The following is a 19,092-nucleotide window of genomic DNA, read 5'->3' on the forward strand; positions in this document are numbered from 1 at the left end:
TATTTTTATCTATTCATTTTTTAAAATTTATTTATTTTTGGCTGTGTTGGGTCTTCATTGCTGTGCATGGGCTTTCTGTAGTTGGGGTGAGTGGGGGCTACTCCTTGTTGCGGTGTACCGGCTTCTCGTTGCAGTGGCTTCTCTTTGTTGCAGAGCACGGGCTCTAGGTACGCAGGCTTCCATAGTTGTGGCACATGGGCTCAGTAGTTGTGGTTTGCGGGCTCTAGAGCGCAGGGTCAGTAGTTGTGGCGCACGGGCTTAGTTGCTCCGCGGCATGTGGAATCTTCCCAGACCGGGGCTCGAACCCGTGGTCCCCTGCATTGGCAGGTGGACTCTTAACCACTGCACCACCAGGGAAGTCCCAGGTCTTGGTCTTTAATTTTCTCCAATAGAGGGACCCAGGGCTTCTTGAAGAAGTGGCTGGTTGTGGGACCAGGGCAGGGAATATAACAAGATGAGCCTAGAGGCACCTTCTGCTCAGTTATTCCAACTGCCTGGAGGCTGTGTCCTCCCAACCCAGGGCCTCCAAGTCTCACTCGCTCACTGGGTGAGCGCGGTGCCTGGGTTCCTGCCCTGGTCCTCACGTGCAGCCGGGACTCTGTCGGCGTCCCCAGCTTTGCCCGGGCAGTCAGCCTGCCCCACTACACGTCAGGTAGTCGTCTCGGTGGCTTTGGAGTTGCCGCCGCACAGAGCTGGCCTGAGCCTGGACGGATGGTTGGCCGGGCCCTCTGTGGGACACAGCGTCGGGGACAGAAGCCTGGGCTGAGGCCGGGGTGCTGTGCTGCCGCTGGACGGGGCTTCTGGACAAGCGTGGCCGTGCTGCCCCCATTGGCAGCTGTCCCCATGGTCAGCCAGAGATGAGGGCTGCGGAGAGCGTCGTCCTCTTTCACACGTTTGCTTCTGCAGTCCCTGGTGGTCTCCTGTGTGTGGCCCAGCTGTAAAGGAGGCCTCGGCCACACAGCTTCTTGTGCCCCCTCGGGAGGCCTCTGGCCGTGTCTGTTGGGGTCTCCACCGCCCACTGCCTACGGCAGCTCGGCTCCTGCTTGGGGCGCCCCGGCCTTGTCTTCCCAAGGCTGTGGATGCAGACACCACACGCCCGTGTCTGCACTCTGCAGGTGCATGGTCAGCCGTTCCCTGCAGCCCAGCTGGGGCGCCCGCCCAGCCCCGCCTGCTCAGAGAGCTTTCCCGGCCACATCGGAAGGGCCCTCGTGCCACGGCGGGGCCTCACTGACGGGTCCTCTCTGGGCTATGCCTGTCCCCTCGGCAGTGGCCTCGCCCCACGCTGCGCCCGCACGGCGCCACTTTGAAAAGGCGATTGAGACACTCCCTCGTGTAACCAGACTTGGCCGGCCTCCGCCTGTAAAAGGAGCAGCTGTTTGTCCCTGCCCGGCCAGAGCCCGTCTTCCTCCCCCGCTGTCCTCATTGGCTGGCGTGGCTGGCTCCGAGTCAGGGCGAGTCAGGGCTGCTCGGAGGGCAGGGCAGCGGGGAGCAGCGCCGGTGCCGGGGCTCCCACTTTCCCAGCCTGCTTCCGCGCTGCCCATCATGCTGGGAGACCACAGCAGTGTCCCCACAGACCGGGCTCTGCTCAGCCAGCCCCCGAAGACCGGGCTCAGCTGCAAGATGGTGCTTCAAGCAGTCGGCAAAGTGCTCAGGTGAACGTGGCAGGGACGGCAGGGCTGTGTGACTGTCCCTAGTCCCTGCCCCAGGGTTCAATCTCGGGAGGAGTGGCCGTAGTTGTCCTCCGGGTCAAGTTGCCGTGGTGTGCAGACCCCTCCGGTGGGACTGGGGGGCTGGTGGGCCCCGGGCAGGCACGGCCCCACCTGTGGATGCCTGGGAACCAGCTGGACATGGTCAGAACTGTGTTTGGAGTGAGGTTCTCCCTAGAGTCCTGTGCTTCCTGCTGTTTGGTGGGGGGGGGGGGGGCCTGAAAGGGAAGTGTTTGGCCCAGAGGGTCTGGGTAAGAACAGGGGGCGCCCATGACCGGTGTCCGTCTTTCTGATGAACCACGTCTCAGACCGCAGCAGACCTGCCTCGTGCCCTCCCGAGCCTGCTGGACAGAGCCTTCGCTGCCCCCGGCGTCTGGCCTCTGGTCCCCGGGCAGGATGACCAGTCTGTCCACCAGCGGCCTTATCTAGAGAACTGCCCTGGGCCTTGTCTGCTGTAGGGGCGTTACCAGAAAAGCAGGTTCTGACCTCTTTTCTCACCTCTTTTTCTGACCTGCTGCAGCAGAGCCTCCGGTGTCCCACACGAGGGGTTTGGAGAAACTCCAGCGCCTCTTCTGTCTCAGGGTGGAAGCGTCTGTTTCAGGCATTCGGGAGAGCACTGGGGGGCCCTGCTCAGCCCAGCTGGGAGGGGAGGGGGCCCAGGGTAGGCTCCTGGCGGGGTCAGGAGCGCTGTCCCTCCTCACCCAGGATGTGTCACAGTTTAGACTGAAATCAGGTTTCCTTCAATGTAATAATCTTGTATTTGCCTATAATTTGGGTGGGTCCTAACTTTTAAGTGAAAGTATCTTTTGCTTTTCTAATCTTGTCTTTAATTGCAACCAAGCTAAGCAGGCCTCTTGGTCAGGGTCTGGGGTGAGGGCCAAGTGTGGCTGGTGGTGGGACCAGCAGTGAGCTCTATGACCTGTGTCTCCGGCTTCCTATGGTTTGCACCCTCCTCTCCCACGGGGGCCGCCCTCTGCCACCCAGGGAGGACTCACGGGGAGTCTGCCCTGCGATGTAAAGGTGTGGGGCAAGCTGGCAGTGCCCCCTCCAGGTCATTGGTTCAGATCAGGAACGGTGACGTCCCCACAGCGAGTGGGGGCCGGTGCGTGCCTGTGTGCACATGGCATGGTGGGAGGGGCCCGGATGCCGAAACAGGCTCCACGGAGGACAGGAAGGCAGGGCCAGCCCTCTGAGCTGTCTGCGAGAAGGAGGCCAAGACCGTCCCCCTGGGGGATCCGAGAAGACTTCCCAGTGAAGGTGGCGGTCCAGCCAGGTGTTAGAAGAAGAGCAGCTTATTAGCTCATGGGTAGGGGAGGATGCGGGCTCTGAGCAGCGTGGCCGCCTCGTGGCTGCGGTTCTGGACGGAGCAGTGCCCCGAGCACCTGGTGTGCATGGACGGTGGGTCTCGGGTGTCTGCAGCCCTCGCTCGTCTGCCCCGGTGGCTTCCCTCTCAACGGGCCTCTTATTTTGTAGGGGACGTGGCTTCCCTCTCAACTGGCCTCTTATTTTGTAGGGGACGCGCGACTGTGAAAGTGCGCTTTGTTTGGGTGCTGACTGCCAGGCTGTTAAACGAGAGGTGACCTGCGTGTCTCTCTCCACAGCGTCTGCCTCGTGCAGCCCGTGGGGATTTGACAGGGGTTCTGTGGGGGTCTTCCCAGCCCTCAGCCTCTGAGTTTCTGCTCTGGGAAGGGGCTGGTCACCAGGGCCAGTTAGGACCGGTGAGAACATGGTCCAGGCGGCGGGGTGGGGTGGGGGGGTGTCTCTAAGTGTCAGAGTGCGGTTTTCCCAGTCCCACTGCATAGAACTTGGGGGCTTGGGAGGGTGGGCATCCCTGTTTGTGGGCTCCTCCTTTCTAAGACCACCTGTGGCACCGCCCAGTGTTCCATGGGGCCTTCCTGTGGGACCTTCCCGGCATCTGTGTTTTACTCTGAGTCCACATTCACACATCTGCAGGAGCCTCATAACCCCACTCCCCACCCCAGACCTTCGACCCCCTCTGTCCCACAAGGCTGACTCCAGGCCGCCCCACCTCCAGACTTGCCCACCCTCCTTCAGGCCTCCAGGCTCCCTTGACTTCCTGCAGGTGCCCCCTGCTGAATCTGCCCTGCATCCCCCTCCTGGTGAGAACCTTGGCCGCTCTGGCATCTGTGCCAGCATCTGGGGAGCACTGCGAGCCAGGCACTGGCTGGGGGGGCTGGGGGGGAGGACAGCAGTGTGGGCGGGGCCCTGAGGAGAGAGGGGAGCCTCCCCCACCTGCCCGTCTCGTCCCCTGATCCAGCGCCACCTCACTGGCTGCAGCCAAGCCGGCTCTGCCTGGAGACCACCGGCCCCTTGCCCAGCACTAACGATGCCTGGAGGATTCATTTGTTTGTAAAACCCGGAAGCTGCTTGCTACCCCCTGGAGGGCAGGACCGTGCCGACCAAGGCGTCCTTGTGGTGGCCCCCAGGGGTGGCCGTGCCTGGGGTCTGGAGTCTGGGCCAGCCGAGTTGCCTTTGGATGGAGACAGTGAACTGAGCTCGAGGCGTGGGCCTTCGGCGTTCGGTGGGTTCCCTCGGCCGCCGCCCACCCCAGCACTCGGGGCTGTGTGCAGGCGGGGCCCGCGGTGCATCCACGTTCCTTGGGCTGGATCCCTCCCACACGCTCCAGCCGTCTCACCCGGTGGGCTGGGCTGCATGGCCATCTGTGTCTGGCCCAAGCCACACTGAGCCGAGGGGCCATCCCAGGGGACTGGGCGGAGTGACCTTGGGCGGGGTCGTGTAGACAGGAATGTGCCAGGCCAGGCACACTGGCGGAGGGACCCAGCTGGGTCCACGCCTCGGGTGTGGGGACCCTGCCCCCCCGCCGCAGTAAAGGCCTCAGGAGCAGGGGAGGCTGAGGGGTGAGGCTGTGTGGGCGTCCACTGGGGAGACCGTCAGAAGGTGTTTCCTGCGGAGCCGCGCCCCCTCGCAGGTGTTTGGCGTCGGCCGGGTGGGACTCGGCCTCGGAGCCCACAGTAAGACGGGGGTGGGGGGTTCTCCGCGTGTGCCCACAGCCGTATTCTTTCTCCCAGGAGGGCGCGGTGGACCCTGGGTGGGCTGAGGCCTGGCATCCACCCTCCTGCCCGCGGCCCAGGGGTTCCACAGTTGTCCCTCCACACCGGGGCCATGCCCAGCCTTCCCTTTTGCGGATTTGTGGGAGCCCCAGCTGGTAAGAGGGTGCCTGGCCCTAGGCTGGGCAGGGCCCGTTTAGGAGCCTGGTGCCTCTGGGCGGAGAGTCCCGTCCTCTCTGCTGACACGGCCTCAGGGACTGAGGATGGGTGCCGCCGCTATGTCACACAGCAGCCTGTCCCACTTCCAAGGTCACCATGTGTTGTCTGAAACTCTGTGCTCTAAGGGGCCGAGCTTCTTGGCCAGGAGCCTTCACCTCTCTAGAAAGGACAGAACTTGGGGTGGTGGCACTCAGGTGTGGCAGGCCCTTCCACGTCCCCAGACTCGCCCCAGGCCGGCTTGTCACTCAGTCCTGCCACCACCTGGTCAATGGCCGTCGTCTCCTGGGGGAGGGTGTGAAGGAAGACTCGAGGACAGGGCAGAGAGGTCTGGGCTGGCCGACCTGGCAGGAGAGCCGTTCCCAGCCATGCTGGGTCTGGGGGCCCTAGGCCAGCGCTGGGTGATGAGGCGGGGCCTGGGGACCCCGGGGCGCTCCTGCCCGTTGGTTGTAGGAGGGCAGGTGCGGACGGAGGAGTGAGGCGGGGCGAGGAGGTGGAGGCCTCTGACCACACAGATCATGGCCCAGAGCCCCCTACGCCTGTCGCACGGAGCAGAAACCCAGGTCCTCCTGGGGCTGCCCCCACCGCCCCTCTGAGAACCAAACACGGAGGGTGCCCTCAGCCGGAGGGGCTCTCGGTCTCCCTGGAAGGGACGTGTGGGCACGAGGACACCACACCCTCAGCACAATGGCACCCTGGAGCAGGCCTGTGCCCGAGGCCCCGTGACGCCCCTCTGTGACGGCCGCTTCCTGCTGCCGCTCTGCCCGTGGTCGCTCGTGTAAAGGCCACCCGGCCGCGGTCGCTGCCGTGTGTTCCCTGAGCGCGGGGCGAGGAGGCGGGTCTGGCAGTGGCTTCACAGCCCAGGCCCCCGCTCATCCCACCCTCTACACCCAGACACTGAGGCTCCGAGTGGGTGGCTGGCCCAGGCCAGGTGTGCACTGTGGCGGGGGACGGGCAGGTACACGCTTGGAGCACAGGCGAGGGGGTCGGTTAAGCCTGGCCGGGCTTGTAGCTGGGAATCTGCCCAGCGGATGGACACTCAGGGGTGACCAGAGCAGAAGTTGGCTTGAGGTTGGAGGTGCATCCTGTGTGCTTGGGGCTGTGGACATGGGGGCCTTCCAAGCGAGTGCAGGCTTTCTGACGGGTGGCACGTGGCTCAGCACAGACCCAGGGTCAGGAAAGCACCCCACCCACCCATCTCCGGGGAGCCCAGGGCGCCCTCAGCCCTTCTGGGGCCCTGTCCCCCTCTGTGTACACTGGGAGCGGCTGCAGGGCCCCCACAGCCCGTGCCCACACTTGTCCCCAGTGAACAGCCCCACCTGCCCGCCGTGGGGACCCCCAGAGTGCCCCCTGCTTGTGGTTGTGTTTGTGCGGTGTTCACACCCGCGCTCCAGCTCCAGCCCCCCCGGGCCCGTCCCCAGGACACTGTGGCCCCTGCCCAGCACTGGCCACTGCCGGCGCTGCACCCAGAGGCCAGGCACACATTGCCTTTTAAGGCAAAGATCTGCTGTGAGAAGCTGAAGGGAAAACATTTCCCTGGCATTCAGGGAGCATTTTTCCTTCCTGTTTCTCTTAAATAAACCACTAGCAACTTTTCAAAACAGAAGGGAAAAAACGGCAAGGTCAGGAGCTGCAGACCTTTCATCCCGTGTGACACCCCCCGTGCCGCCAAATGTGGGCCTCAGCGGGGCTGGCGGGGGTGGGAGGGACACAGAGCCCTTGGGACAGAGGACGGCAGTGTCTAGTTTGCGCCCTGTGCGGGGCCGCAGTGTTTTCACCCAGGCGCCGGAGGCAGCGACGGGAGCGCCTCTCCTTCTGCGGGCACTGGAGACCATGGGGGTATGAGCTGGTAGGACTCAGCCGCGAGCCCCAGCCCCCGGGCCCAGGTCCCCGGCCCGCCCGCCCTCCCCTGCAAGGCAGCGTCCCTCCGGCCTGTGGCTGCCCCTTGGGGTGGGAGGCCGCACTGGGCTTTGTGCCGGCCCTCAGTCTCCCTCGATCATCCTCTGTCCCAGGTGATCCCTCCTTGAGAGTCTACAGCCGGAAGTGGCCTCTTCTGGTCAGTGAGACTCAGGACGGTTTGACTGATTTGCAGTTTGTTTTCTGGAAATTGTGATGTCTGCCACTAAAGATTTCAGCCATTCAAGTAAAAGAAGCAAGAGACTAATCCGCGCTCTTGGGGGTTTTTTCCTTCAGTTTTTCAACCCACGCCGGCCCAAGAACCCAGTCTTAACCTTGAAACGTCGTGGGCCTACAGGTGCGGGAGAGAGCAGCCTTGCTCCACCCTGGCTGACGTGGGGCGGCGGCGCCTGGAAGGCAGCCCCTCGGCACACCACTCACTTCGCCCAGCTCGGGCTCCAGCCTGTGGCAGACACGGTGGCTCGGGCTGGCGTCCCGGCCGCAGGCTCTGGGCCACTCTGTTGGGCAGTTTTCCTCCTTAGGGGATGCGCCATCTCCTTGGCCTGCCTGGGCCGCACACACCGTGGCCCCGGCTCCGGCCTTGGGGGCAGCTGGCGGGAGGCTGGCTCTGGGGCCGCCGCCTTCTCCGCCGAGGTGGGGCTGAGGCTCCCTCAGCCCCAAAGACTTTGCTTCCCAGGTTAGGTACTGACACTCGCCGTAGGAGAACAAAGACGTTGCAAAAATACGTATCCGTGCATGTAAAAATAGCCGCAACAGGCCCATCCTGTGCTCTATGACAGCATGTTTTTAATGGAAAAGAACTGTTTTCCTGACCAAGAAAGATTTAGTGAAAAGTGGCCATTTCATCAAATCTCTGTAACATCTGCTCACGCCTACTTCTGTCTCTGCCTGGAACCTGCACCGTGCACTACTTGGGAGAGAGCACAGGCCAGCGGGCAGGTGTCAGGCGGGTGAGCCATGAGCTCGTGATGACAGGAGGCCTCAGTGGGGTGGCCTGGGGCGTCGGCATACAGTGGGTGCTCAGCAAGGGCGGGCTGCTGGATCATCTGCGCAGCAGGACGCATGGTGGGACTGCACAGAGGCTCACGGCCTGGCCGAGTGGTGCACATCCCTGTGTCCCTGCAGCGGGACCCCAGGCCCAGGTGGGGGCCAAGAGGGGCTGCAGGGCCGCGGTGCCACGTGTGGCAGGTGAGCCGGCTGGTGTGGCCACCACCCCACACCCTTCGATGGTCCCGGAGCTCCCTGCCCGCCCTGGGTTCCAGGTTTGGGCCCTGGGCCCCTGACGGTGGCAAGGGAGGGCACGGGCGCAGGGCAGCTTCCTCCCACGCCTGGGCCCACAGGAGCAGAAGCACCCGAGGCGTCCCCCGGCATTGCTCGTCTCCCGGGCCGGCCCGCAGCCTCCACGCCTGCATCTGCCGTGACCCCGCGCTCCCTTGTCTCTGCAGGAAGTCCAAAGCCAAGCCCAACGGGAAGAAGCCCGTCGCCGAGGAGAAGAAGGTGTACCTGGAGCCAGAGTACACCAAGTCCAGGATCACCGACTTCGGGTTCAAGGAGCTGGTGGTGCTGCCCCGGGAGATCGACCTCAATGAGTGGCTGGCCAGCAACAGTGCGTGGGGGCGGGCTGGCAGGGCCAGGAGGGCAGCCCCCCGTTTCCCGCAGGACCCCCCGGAGCTGGTGCTCAGCACCGCCCCCCCAACCACCCGCGTCAGCTGGAAGCCGAGGCCTGGGGTGACCAGCCCTGCCAGGCACTCAGGGTCCCCTCAGATGCGGGGACTCAGTGCAGGTCCTGGTCGCACCGGGGGACAGGACACCAGGGCCAGGGGGGCACCGTGGGACAGGAGCATGGCTGCAAGGCCGGCAGTGCTGTGGTGGCGGGAAGGCCATGGCCTATGGGAAGGGTGGCGGACTCACCCCCGCCTGCCGGACAGGCTCAGGGTTCGTGGGATGCCCCATGCAGGGCAAGGCGCCAGCTCTCCTCCTGAGAGCGGTAGGCTTTGTGGCCGTGAGCTGGTGCTGCCGCCTGCCTTAGCGGTGTCCCCGATCAGCTGGTGACCATAGAGCAGGGTGTGGTCAAGGGGCTGGGGTGGGAGGTTTGCTGCCCCACCCCTCGTGGAGGGGACTCTGTCTCAGTCCTCGGGCACCCTGCCCCGCTCAGCACCGTCTGGTCCGTGCCGCCCGCTCCCGAGGATGATGCTGCGCTGGGGCCTCGGTCTCTGGTCTGAGATAAGCACAGCCCCCACAGCAGGGGCCCGAGGAGAGGGGCTCTGGTCCCCCCGGGCCTGCAGGACGCTGCAGACGCAGAGTGGCGCCCCGGTGTCGTTTTCACGCCCGGCCTTTCTCTTCCCTTCCAGCCACGACGTTCTTCCACCACGTCAACCTCCAGTACAGCACCATCTCAGAGTTCTGCACGGGGGAGGCGTGCCAGACGATGGCCGTGTGCAACACGTGAGTCACTGCCTGGTGCGGCCCTGTCCTGGGGGCTCGGGCAGGCTGTGGCCGTGCCCCCGGCCGCTGCACTCCGGCTTCTCAGACCCCACGCTCGCGGCCTCCGCTCGAGGTCTCCCAGTGGCTCAGTGCCTTCCTCAGCAGGGTCCTCGCCAGGCTGCACCTCCTGTCCTCACGGGCCCGGGGCCTGGCAGGGCGACGGGAAGCAGAGCCCTGCAGAGGTTGGGACCCCAGTGGTGTGGGTCCCTCCGGGGCACGGGTGCCGGGAGCCAGCCAGGGGCTGACAGGACGCGTTCCTGGGGGCAAGGACATTTCCCCAGGACGTGCCCGCTGGGCTTCCTGAGACAGCAGGGCGTGCTTCTCTGCTGTGGCTCCTGGCCCTACCGGCTGATGGCTCTAACCCAGAGCTCCTGCTCTGTGTGGAGGCGGCCCTGCCACACCCCACCCGCTGCTGGTCCGTGGAGCTGGTCCGTGGGGCTGGGCCGCCTTGGCACCTTCCCGTGAGGTGACGTCCTGCAGGCCTGGTGCAGGCTGTTCTCTTCTGGAAGCACGTGCCATTCGTTTCCTCAGTAAGCAGGCATCCCTGAGGGGCTCCAGGGTACCCCACTGCCTCTGTGGCAGCTCTTGGAGGCCACATGGATAGGAGAGCCACCACATGGCCCTGAGCTTGCCACCGGCCCAAGTAGCAGAAGCCACAGAAGAGGCCACAGGCAGGAGGCCAGGTCTGCAGGGGCTCATCCCGGGCGGGGTGTGGCTCGGGGGCACAGAAGCTCCTTTCTGACGTCTCCTCTGCAGGCCAGGGGCTGATAGGAGCACATGTGAGCAGCGGGCCTCCACTAGTGGACACGTCAGTGCTGCCGTCCTGAGTTCACCCTGCCTGTAGGCTGCGGGCAGACCCAGCTCAGGCCCAGACATGTGGGCCCTCCTCTTGCTGAGAGCCCACCCAAAGCCTCAGCACAGGCAGAGGGTAGAGTTCCCCCGCCCTTCAGAGGGCACAAGTGCAGAAGACAGCTGCTCTTCACTCCTCACTCAGCCAGCGAGACCCATTGATGGTATGCTCAGGTGTCACGTGTGTCCCCAGAGAGCCACAGCCAGGCATGGCCCAGGGAGGATGGGGCAGTGCTGGGTGGGCAGTGCTGGGAGCAGGCTTGAGGTGAGCTTGGGCAGGAGAAGAGCATGGGACAGAGTGGCCTCTGTAGAGCAGACGTGGCCACAGCAGCTGGAAGTGGGCAAGGGCAGCGCTGCAGAGCCATGTGTGTGGCGTCCTGGGAGGACGTTTGCCAGCTGTGTGCCTGACCAGGCGGCATCACAGCTGGCCTGTGGGCTGGCGAGTGGGGAAGCCGGGGCCCCTCCGTGGCACCACTGCCCTCCCAGTATCGATGTGTTTGAGGAGAGGCTCCTTGAAAGAGCATAGGATTTGGTGGCAGGCGGATGTGTGTCTAGATGCTGGCCCTGCCGTGTAAAGCTTGGAAACCTGGGGTCTGGAGAATCTACTGTTCATCCTTCTCATCTGTAACCTACTTGGTAGGGTTTTTGTAGATCTATATGAATTGATACGCATATAAATGCTTTCCTAGGAATCATTTGAGATCAAGGAATGGAAACACATGAAGTAGTTTAGTAGGAAAAGGGAGGCCCGTCAGGGTCCACAGAGCCACTTGCTCTCCCGGGACCATCCAGTCCACCCGGCGCCTGGCGTGGGGCTGAGCCCAGGCCAGAGGCCCTTCTCCACCCTGCTGGTGCCTGAAGGACAGAAACCAAAGGCTAATGTTGGAGTCCCAAAAGAAGAGGAGAAAGGGCCATGCCCAAAACATATTTGAAGAAATATGGCTGAAAACTTACCAGGGTTGGTCAAGACACAAACCTGCAGGTTCAGGAAGCTTAGTGAACTCCAAGCAGCATAAACGCAGTGAATCCACCGCAAGCACATAATCAGACTGCTGAAGAGGCTCTGCACCTTCAGAGCAGCAGAGCCAGCAGCGCCGCCCCGTGCAGATGCGGTGCCGGCGGCTGCGGCTCTCCTTCCCCCGCTGGGCCAGGAGGAGGCTCCAGAACACCGTTCAGGTGCGCAAAGGAAAGAGCGGCCCCCCGGGAGTCCACGTAATGCTCCTCAAGAATGAAGGTAAAATAGAGACGCTTCTCAGAGGAAGGGGGAACAAGAGGGTTAACTCGCAGCCAGCAGAGCTGCGCAGGGAGCTCTTCACACAGCAAGGAAGTGGCGCTAGAAGGGAAGGCGGGACAGCAGGCTTCGGGGAGAGCAAGAGACGGGAGATGTGATGCGCCGCTCCACTCTCCTTCAGCTCTTTAAAGCGTGTCTGGTGGGTGAGCAAAACCCATCACCCTGTCTGATCGTCTTCAGCACGTGTGGATGGAACACTGAGACAGTAGTAGTGTCCTGGGGCAGCAGAGAGCCCTGTGTGCTGGTCGGCTCTGTGATTCCACTTGTGGAGGTGATTCTTGGCTCCAGGTACAGCACGGAAAGGTCATATGCATTTTATAATCCTTTGAGCAATCTCTTAAAAAAGTTACATAAGTGACACAGTCAAAATCATAATAGATGAAAGGAAATACTAAAAATAACGCAAAAGAAGGCAGGAAATACAAGGAGCGAAAACAAAGGGAACAAATAGTAGATGATGGTAAACTTAAATTCAGACAGATCAGTAATTACAGTGAATGTCAATGGTGTGAACGTGCCAGTGACAAGACAGATCATAAGAATGGATTTCAGTGTACACAAGAAATTCACTTTTTTTTTTTTTTTTGCCATGCCACGTGGCATGTGGGATCTTAGTTCCCCGACCAGGGGTTCGAACCTGCGCCCTCTACAGTGGAAGCGTGGAGTCTTAACCACTGGACCGCCAGGGAAGTCCCAAGAAATTCACTTTAAATGCAATGACATTGGTAGGTTAAAAGTGAAAGAATGCGAAAATATATACCAACAAAGATATACCAAATCAGAAGAAAACTAAAGTGGCTATGTTAATACCAAAGTAAACTTCAGAGCAAAAAGTAACTAGGGATAAAGAAGAAGATTGCGTTATTTACAAAAGAGTCAATTCATCAAGAAGTACTGCCCTTGAATGTGTATGTACCAAACAACAGGGCTTCTACACAAAGCAGATGGACAGAACCAAAGGGAGAAACACACACAATCACATTATGGTTGGAGATTTCAACACTCCTCTCTTGGTCGTAGACGGAACTAGTAGGCAGAAAGTCAGCAAGAAGCTGGAACTAAATAACACCATCAGCCAACTGGACTGAATTGACGTTTACACAACACTCCACCCTCCGCAGTAAAATGCACGTCCCTTTCAAGTGCACTGGGATTATTCATCAAAATAGTGTAGATCATATCCTGGCTCACAAAACAGACCTTAGCAAACTTTAAAGGACCGGAGTGATACAGAGCAAGTTTTCTGACCATAATTACATTAGAAATCAATAAGAGGACAAATCTCCAAACGTTTAGAAATTAACATACTTTTCAATAGTCCATGGGTCAGAGGGGAGGTCTCAAGGGAAATTAGGAAATGTTTTAAACTGAACGCAAATGAGAATGCAACATATCTGAACTTGTGGGGCGCAGCTAAAGCAAGGGTTAGAGGAAAGTTTATAGGATTAAACCCTTGTTTTAGAAGAAGATCTCAATTCAATCTAAGCTTCCATATTAAGAACCTAGAAAAAAGAAGAGCAAAAAAAAAAAAAAACCCAAAGAAATGGTAAAATAAGAACAGAAATCACTGACGTTGATTTCTGCAAACAGTGGGAAAAGTTCATGAGACCGTAAGCTGACGCCTGAAAGGATTGGTGAGGTTGAGAACCTTTAGTAAAGCTAACAAAGGTAAAGAGAGAAAAGGTTCAGATGATCCGTATAAGGAATGGAAAGGGGACATGATGATAAACCCAGGAGATAATGGAGAAACATCACCAAAATCTCCGCGTACATTAAATTTGACAGTTTAGACTAAATGGACCAATTCCTTGGAAAGCACAAAATACCGCAATTTACCCAAGATGGGTCATGCAGTGAGGCAAGAAAAGAAATAGCAGTCCTTCAAATTGGAGAAGAAGAAGATAAAACTGTATTCGCATACAACATGATTGTCTATGTAGGGAAAAAAAAACCCCCAAGGATTCTAGCAAAAAGTCTAATGAATACATTAGCAAGGTCAGCACACAAAAATCAATCATAGTTTGTATACTGGCAGTGTACAATTGGAACACGAAATTGATAAGATTATATCATTTACAGTAGCTCCAAGCACAATGAAATACTTAGGTACAGACTTAAGGAAACATGCACAGGACCTTTATGCTGGAAACTACAAAATGCTGATGAGTGGAATCAAAGACTGGCGTGAATGAGAGGCACACTGTGTTCATGGATGGGAAGACTCAACACACCAGAAGTGTAAATTCATTTATTGCAATCTCAGTTAAGATCCTAGCAGAGTTTTTATTGATAGAAACAAGCTGATTCTAAAATTTATATGGAATAGCAAAGTCACTGGAATAGCTACAGTGATTTTGAAAAAAGAACAGTCGAGTTGGAAGAGTCCCACAGCCTATTTTGAAGATTTACTATAAAACTGTGGTAATCAGGACAGCATGGTGGTGGTGAAGGAAGAGACACAGAGATCAGTGCAACAGAATAGAGTCCAGAAATGGACCCCCACAAACATGGCCCCTTTGATGTTTGACAGATACAAAAGGAATTCAATGGAGAAAGGACAGACTTTTCAACCAGAGCTGTTGGAAAACCCAGTCAGCTGCATGTCCTCTTCTGCCAGAATTAACTTGAAGTGAATTCTAGACATAAAACATGAAACTTCTAGAAGAAAACACAGGAGGAAACCTTCGTGATAGCGTTAGGCGAAGCGTTCTTGGTCGTTGACACGAGCCGCAGTCCATAGGCGAGAAAGAATCCGTAAACTGGGCTTCATCAAAATTTAGAACTTTTGCTCTGAGAAGGACACTGTTAGGAGAGAGGGCAGACAGACTGCAGAACAATCCCATATCCGAGAAAGGACCAGTGCACGGAATGGATAAAGAGCCCTCACGGCCCATCAGTAAGAAAATCTGGTCACAAGTGGACAAAGGACTTGGACAGATCATGGAAGAGGACCCAACCAGGGCAGATGAGCACCTGTGAGGCTCTGCCTCATGAGCAGGTGGAGAAATGTGAATTCAGACCACGCTGCAGGAGCGCCTGATAAAACGCGCCGGGTACCGGTGAGGATGGAGGGGGTCCTGGTAGGATAGCCGCTCCGAGAACGTGTTGATGGTTTCTCAGGAAACAAGGCGTTCACCTACCGTGGGCCCAGCTGTCCCACTCCTGGGCGTCCACCCTGGAGAAACGAGAACTAGTGCTCATACAAACACCTGCCCGGGAGGGTTTTAACAGCCTGACCCGTAATTGCCCCAAACAGGAGGCCACACACATGTCCTTCGGCAGGTGAATGTCTGGACAGACTGGCGCGTCCACAAGGTGTCCATCTCAGTGGCATGGATCGCAGAGCCCGGCCCAGGACATCGCGTGGCGTTCCTGAGGACACGTCACTAGTGTGCTGGGGACTGACCAGCAGGCCGGGGGCCAGGGTGGGAGCTGTGCCCCGTTGTGGGTCCTCTATTTGGGTTAAAATGCATAAGACTGCATGCCCAAACCAGTCAGCTTTACTGTGTGACAGTTCAAAAATAAAATGAAAACGAAGAAGAGGAACGTTGAAAGCAGAGTGTTCCAGCTGTCACGCAGGCGGGGCGACCACAGTGCCCCGAAGGGGCTGGTCTCTCTGGGCCTGACATCATGAAAATGTTTCCCATTTTCTAGCTCCGGCGGTTTTTTCTGAGTGTGGCACCCGGGGCCAGTCGCATCCAGCACCAAGCAGGGTGGGGAATCGCTGGGGCCGGTGTCTGACCTCTGGCTGGGGCCCCTCCCGAGCTGGTCCGGGGACCCCAGGGGCTGTTGTGAGGAGAGGGACGATTCATTTGTCCTTTCACTGAGCATGTCCTCAGATGGTGCCGATGTCCGGGCCGGGGAAGGACGGGCAGCAGGGCCACCCTGTGGTGGGGAGGGCTCTGGATCCCTGCTGGGGACCGGCAGGGAGCTTGGCAAGCTTCTTGGGGCTTTGTCTGACCAACTCGGGGGCCTGGTGGGGCAGCCTCGTCTCCCTGCGGGGCCAGCAGTGCCTAGGGGCAGCCTGGGAGCAGGCGTGGCAGGGAGGGCTCTGCTGAGGTGGCACTGAAGTGTAGTCTGCCTGCTAGTGGGTGGGAGGAGCAGGGGTGGCAGTGGGCGGGGCCTGATACCCAGTGGCAGTCAGGGCTGTGTCCCCTTGTCCACTGAAGGTTGGCCTTTTTCCTGGTGGCCTGTCCATTTGTGTGTGGGCTGTTTTCCCTGTCTTGCAGCCTGACCCCCACCCAGCCCTGCCAGGGGCACAAATAAGCTAACCGGTCCTGGGGGCGGGGAAGAGCCTTGGTTCCTGCTAGAGGCAGTGGGGGGCAGGGGCGCGGCGGGCAGCAAGGCTGCCTTGAGGTCACGTGGGCAGGCTGTGCCTTTTTATTTTGGCTGGAGTCAGGCTGGCCACGAGAGATGGGGACCTGCTGTCCTGACGACAGGCCTGGCAAGGTGGTGGAGGTGGGTGAGCCCACGTGGCTGTCACCCAGGGGTGCTTAGTGAGCTCAGGAAATCAGGGCAGGGTGCTCAGAGCCAGCCTGGGGTGCTGGCCTGGGATAAGGTGGGATGGTGAGGTGTTGGGGGAACCTGGTCTAAGCCAGTTCTGAAGCCAAGTAACGTCATCTAAATGGGGGCGGGGATGCTGGGCGGAGGTCTCCATGAAGACCTGCTGGCTGGGGCAGGGTTGTGGCAGGGTTGGCGGCTAGGCCACGGAAGGGGGTGCTCTGGTCACTCGCTCGCTCACTGACAGATGCAGCCTGTGTCCCCCCAGCCCCCGCTGTGGGCTCTGGTGCAGCTCTTGGCGAGCCAGCCTTAAGGTACAGGGCCTGCTGTTGGGAAGACTGGAGCCCTTGGTGGGAGGGATGCTGGTGGCTGCAGGGGGAGCCCACCAGGGGTTTGTGTTTGTTCTGCTGGAGGATAGGTCATGTTTACATGAGCTAGGAGACGCGCTTGGTTTCACGGCTGGGCTTACGCAGTAAGAACACCCAGGTGTCCACACCCCGAACACCCTGGCCCAGGGCAGCCTGAGGACTGTCTGCCCGACACCCACCCCCGTGTACGGGGCAGGCTGAGGTCTTTGGGGGGCGTCCAGGGGCCAGATTCCCATGTACAGAGGCCTCCTCAGCACCCGGCCCAGGGCAAAGGTTTGACCTCTATTGGTGGCAGCCGGGATGCTACTGAGGCTCGAGGCCCAGCTGACAAGTCACAGCAGGGCCTCCGGGAAGGGGTAGGCACAGAGCGTGGACACATCTAACATAATGCGTAAAACAACACGCGTTCCTTTGAGAGAACGAAGCCTGAGGCCACGTGTAGAGCAGAAGGTGCGCGTTGGTTTCCTGATGCTGTGCACAGCCAGCTCTCCTGGCCGCGGGCGTCACTGCCCCCCTCTGTCCCCACAGACAGTACTACTGGTATGATGAGCGGGGCAAGAAGGTGAAGTGCACGGCCCCCCAGTACGTCGACTTTGTCATGAGCTCCGTGCAGAAGCTGGTGACCGACGAGGACGTGTTCCCCACAAAATACGGTGCGTGGCCCCTCCCACCCCAGGCTCTGGGACCTGCGGCCTCCACTACCCCGCCTCCCCCCATGGCCAGGCCCTCGAGGTCCCCTTGCCGGGGAGGGGGGGCTTGCAGCTGTCGAGCAGCACCCCCAGCTGTGTACAGCCCTGAGCAGGCCCGGCGGGGTCCCAGACCCATCCTGAGCTGCCCAGGGCAGCACCTGGCCGACAGGAGGTGCCCGTCTCCCGGGTCCCCCCTCCTCTGCGGCCCAGGCCACAGAGAGCACCCCGGGCGCCTGTCCCGGCTTTAGGCCATGTGCGGCGGGGTCGCGGGCCCCTCGTCACAGAGGCACCCAGTACAGCTCGGCGAGCAGCCACCCTCGCGGCCCCGCCCCAGGTGCTGGGTCACTCAGGTGTTGCGGTGGGCGGCTCTGTGAGGGCTGCGGGGTCGGGGGGCGGCGCCGTGGGGCCAGGGCGGGCTGACGGCCCCCTCCCCGCAGGCCGCGAGTTCCCCAGCTCCTTCGAGTCCCTGGTGAAGAAGATCTGCAAGTACCTGTTCCACGTGCTGGCGCACATCTACTCGTCGCACTTCAAGGAGACCCTGGCGCTCGAGCTGCACGGACACTTGAACACGCTCTACGTGCATTTCATCCTCTTTGCCCGCGAGTTCAACCTGCTCGACCCCAAAGAGACGGCGGTCATGGACGACCTGACGGAGGTGCTGTGCGGCGGCGGCGGCGGCGGGGGCCGCGGGGGCGGGGACGGGGCGGGCGGGGCGGCGGGCGCACAGAACCACGTGAAGGAGAGGTGAGCCCGGCCGCCCGCGTGCGGAGAGGCGGCGCGCGGAGTGTGGGCGCGGGCGCTCTGTGCCGCCGGCACCGAGAACTTTGGGACTCCGCTCGTCTGCTCAGCAGACACTTAGGGACCGCCCCCGTCCAAGTCCCCTTCTGTGGGTCCGTCTCTCCCGGTCTTCTGCGCCTGCCCCGCCACCTGGCTCGGCCTCCGGGGAGACACGCGACAGGCGGGGCTCCTTCCCCCGAGGTGGGGACCGCAGGCTTCGCTTCCACCGTGTTTTGTCTTGGTTAGGGCTGGGGGTGGCCTTCTCCTCCTCTCTCCCGCTTGGTCTGGACCTCGGCTGTTGGTGGCTCAGGGCGGGTGGGGAGGGGGAGGCCGCAGAGCACCGAGCTGCGGCCCTGTCTCCCTGCGCTGCCCCCGCTGCCCAGGAGGGGCCCCCTGGGCTGCCCGGCTCGGATCCCGGTGCCCTGGCGGGCGGCTTGTGCGGAGACGCGGTCGGGGGCAGGGGGAGAGCCTGGCTTCCCTGTGCGGGTGTAATAAAAAGACTTCTCTCAGGTCAGCGCCTGCGTGTGTCCTCAGCGTCTCGGTGCCCTCTGGTCTGGCCACACACCCCTCTCCTCTGCCCTCCCCCGCCCCTCTGCGCCCCTGGGGCAGCGCCCTCCCCTGCAGCCCGGGCGGTGGAGCCCTCTCGCTGACCAAGGCTGTGCTGGCCAGGGGCAGGTGCCACCCTTCTTGCAGGGGCCGACCACAGGCCCCCCTGCTGAACGTGTCTGCGGGGGACGGGGGCTGTGCTTTGTGTCTCGAGTCTCCAGGGGCCCTTGACCACTCACTCCCTGTGCTGTGCCCTCTCCACGCAGGCGGCAGGGACCCTAGAGGGTGGGCTGGAGTCAGCTGGGGGTGCTTCCCAGGCAGCCCGCCCGTCCCAGGGGCTCTGCTGCAGGGACCACCTCTGGACAGGGCAGCACTGCCTGAGGGGTGGGCATAGGGAGAGCTCGAGAGAGGGGTGTGTGCTGCGGCGCAGGCTGGGCAGGGTGGCCGTGGCACGAACAACCCTGGAGCTTGTCCAGCCCCCTGTGGGCAGAGGTGAGGGGCTTCTGTGGGGCCCTGTCCCCCGACCCTGCACCTGGCATCTTCTGCCTGTTCTACCATCGTAGTTTGGAAGTAGATAACTTTCCTAGGTCCACAGGCTCAACATGGAAAGGAATTTTGTGCTAGGGTGGATCATACTCGAAGTTTCACTTTTACCTGATTCAGATGATTTAGATGAGATTTGGGGTTTGACTTGAAACCATAGTGGGTTGAGACTTCTGG

At 60.6% G+C, this 19,092-nt stretch overlaps 1 protein-coding gene across 3 annotated transcripts in view; it reads left to right on the forward strand.

Annotated features, from left to right (window-relative positions):
- MOB2 (MOB kinase activator 2) overlaps positions 1-18,331 on the forward strand; it is a 50,279-nt gene extending 31,948 nt beyond the window's left edge. Inside the window, exons 1-5 of one of the 3 annotated variants that reach the window (XM_060017575.1) lie at positions 1,509-1,652; positions 8,314-8,474; positions 9,220-9,313; positions 16,889-17,013; positions 17,487-18,331. In XM_060017575.1, coding sequence (XP_059873558.1) covers positions 1,543-1,652; positions 8,314-8,474; positions 9,220-9,313; positions 16,889-17,013; positions 17,487-17,797 — 801 coding nt within the window. In that variant the 5' untranslated portion in view covers positions 1,509-1,542 and the 3' untranslated portion in view covers positions 17,798-18,331. Of the gene's footprint in view, positions 1-1,508; positions 1,653-6,777; positions 6,801-8,313; positions 8,475-9,219; positions 9,314-16,888; positions 17,014-17,486 lie in introns of those variants that run through there. The other 2 variants (XM_060017577.1, XM_060017576.1) reach the window with 2 other exon arrangements.
- The last annotated feature ends 761 nt before the right edge of the window (positions 18,332-19,092 follow it).

This window comes from Delphinus delphis, chromosome 8, assembly GCF_949987515.2.
Source record: "Delphinus delphis chromosome 8, mDelDel1.2, whole genome shotgun sequence".
In the NCBI taxonomy this organism is placed as follows: domain Eukaryota; kingdom Metazoa; phylum Chordata; class Mammalia; order Artiodactyla; family Delphinidae; genus Delphinus; species Delphinus delphis.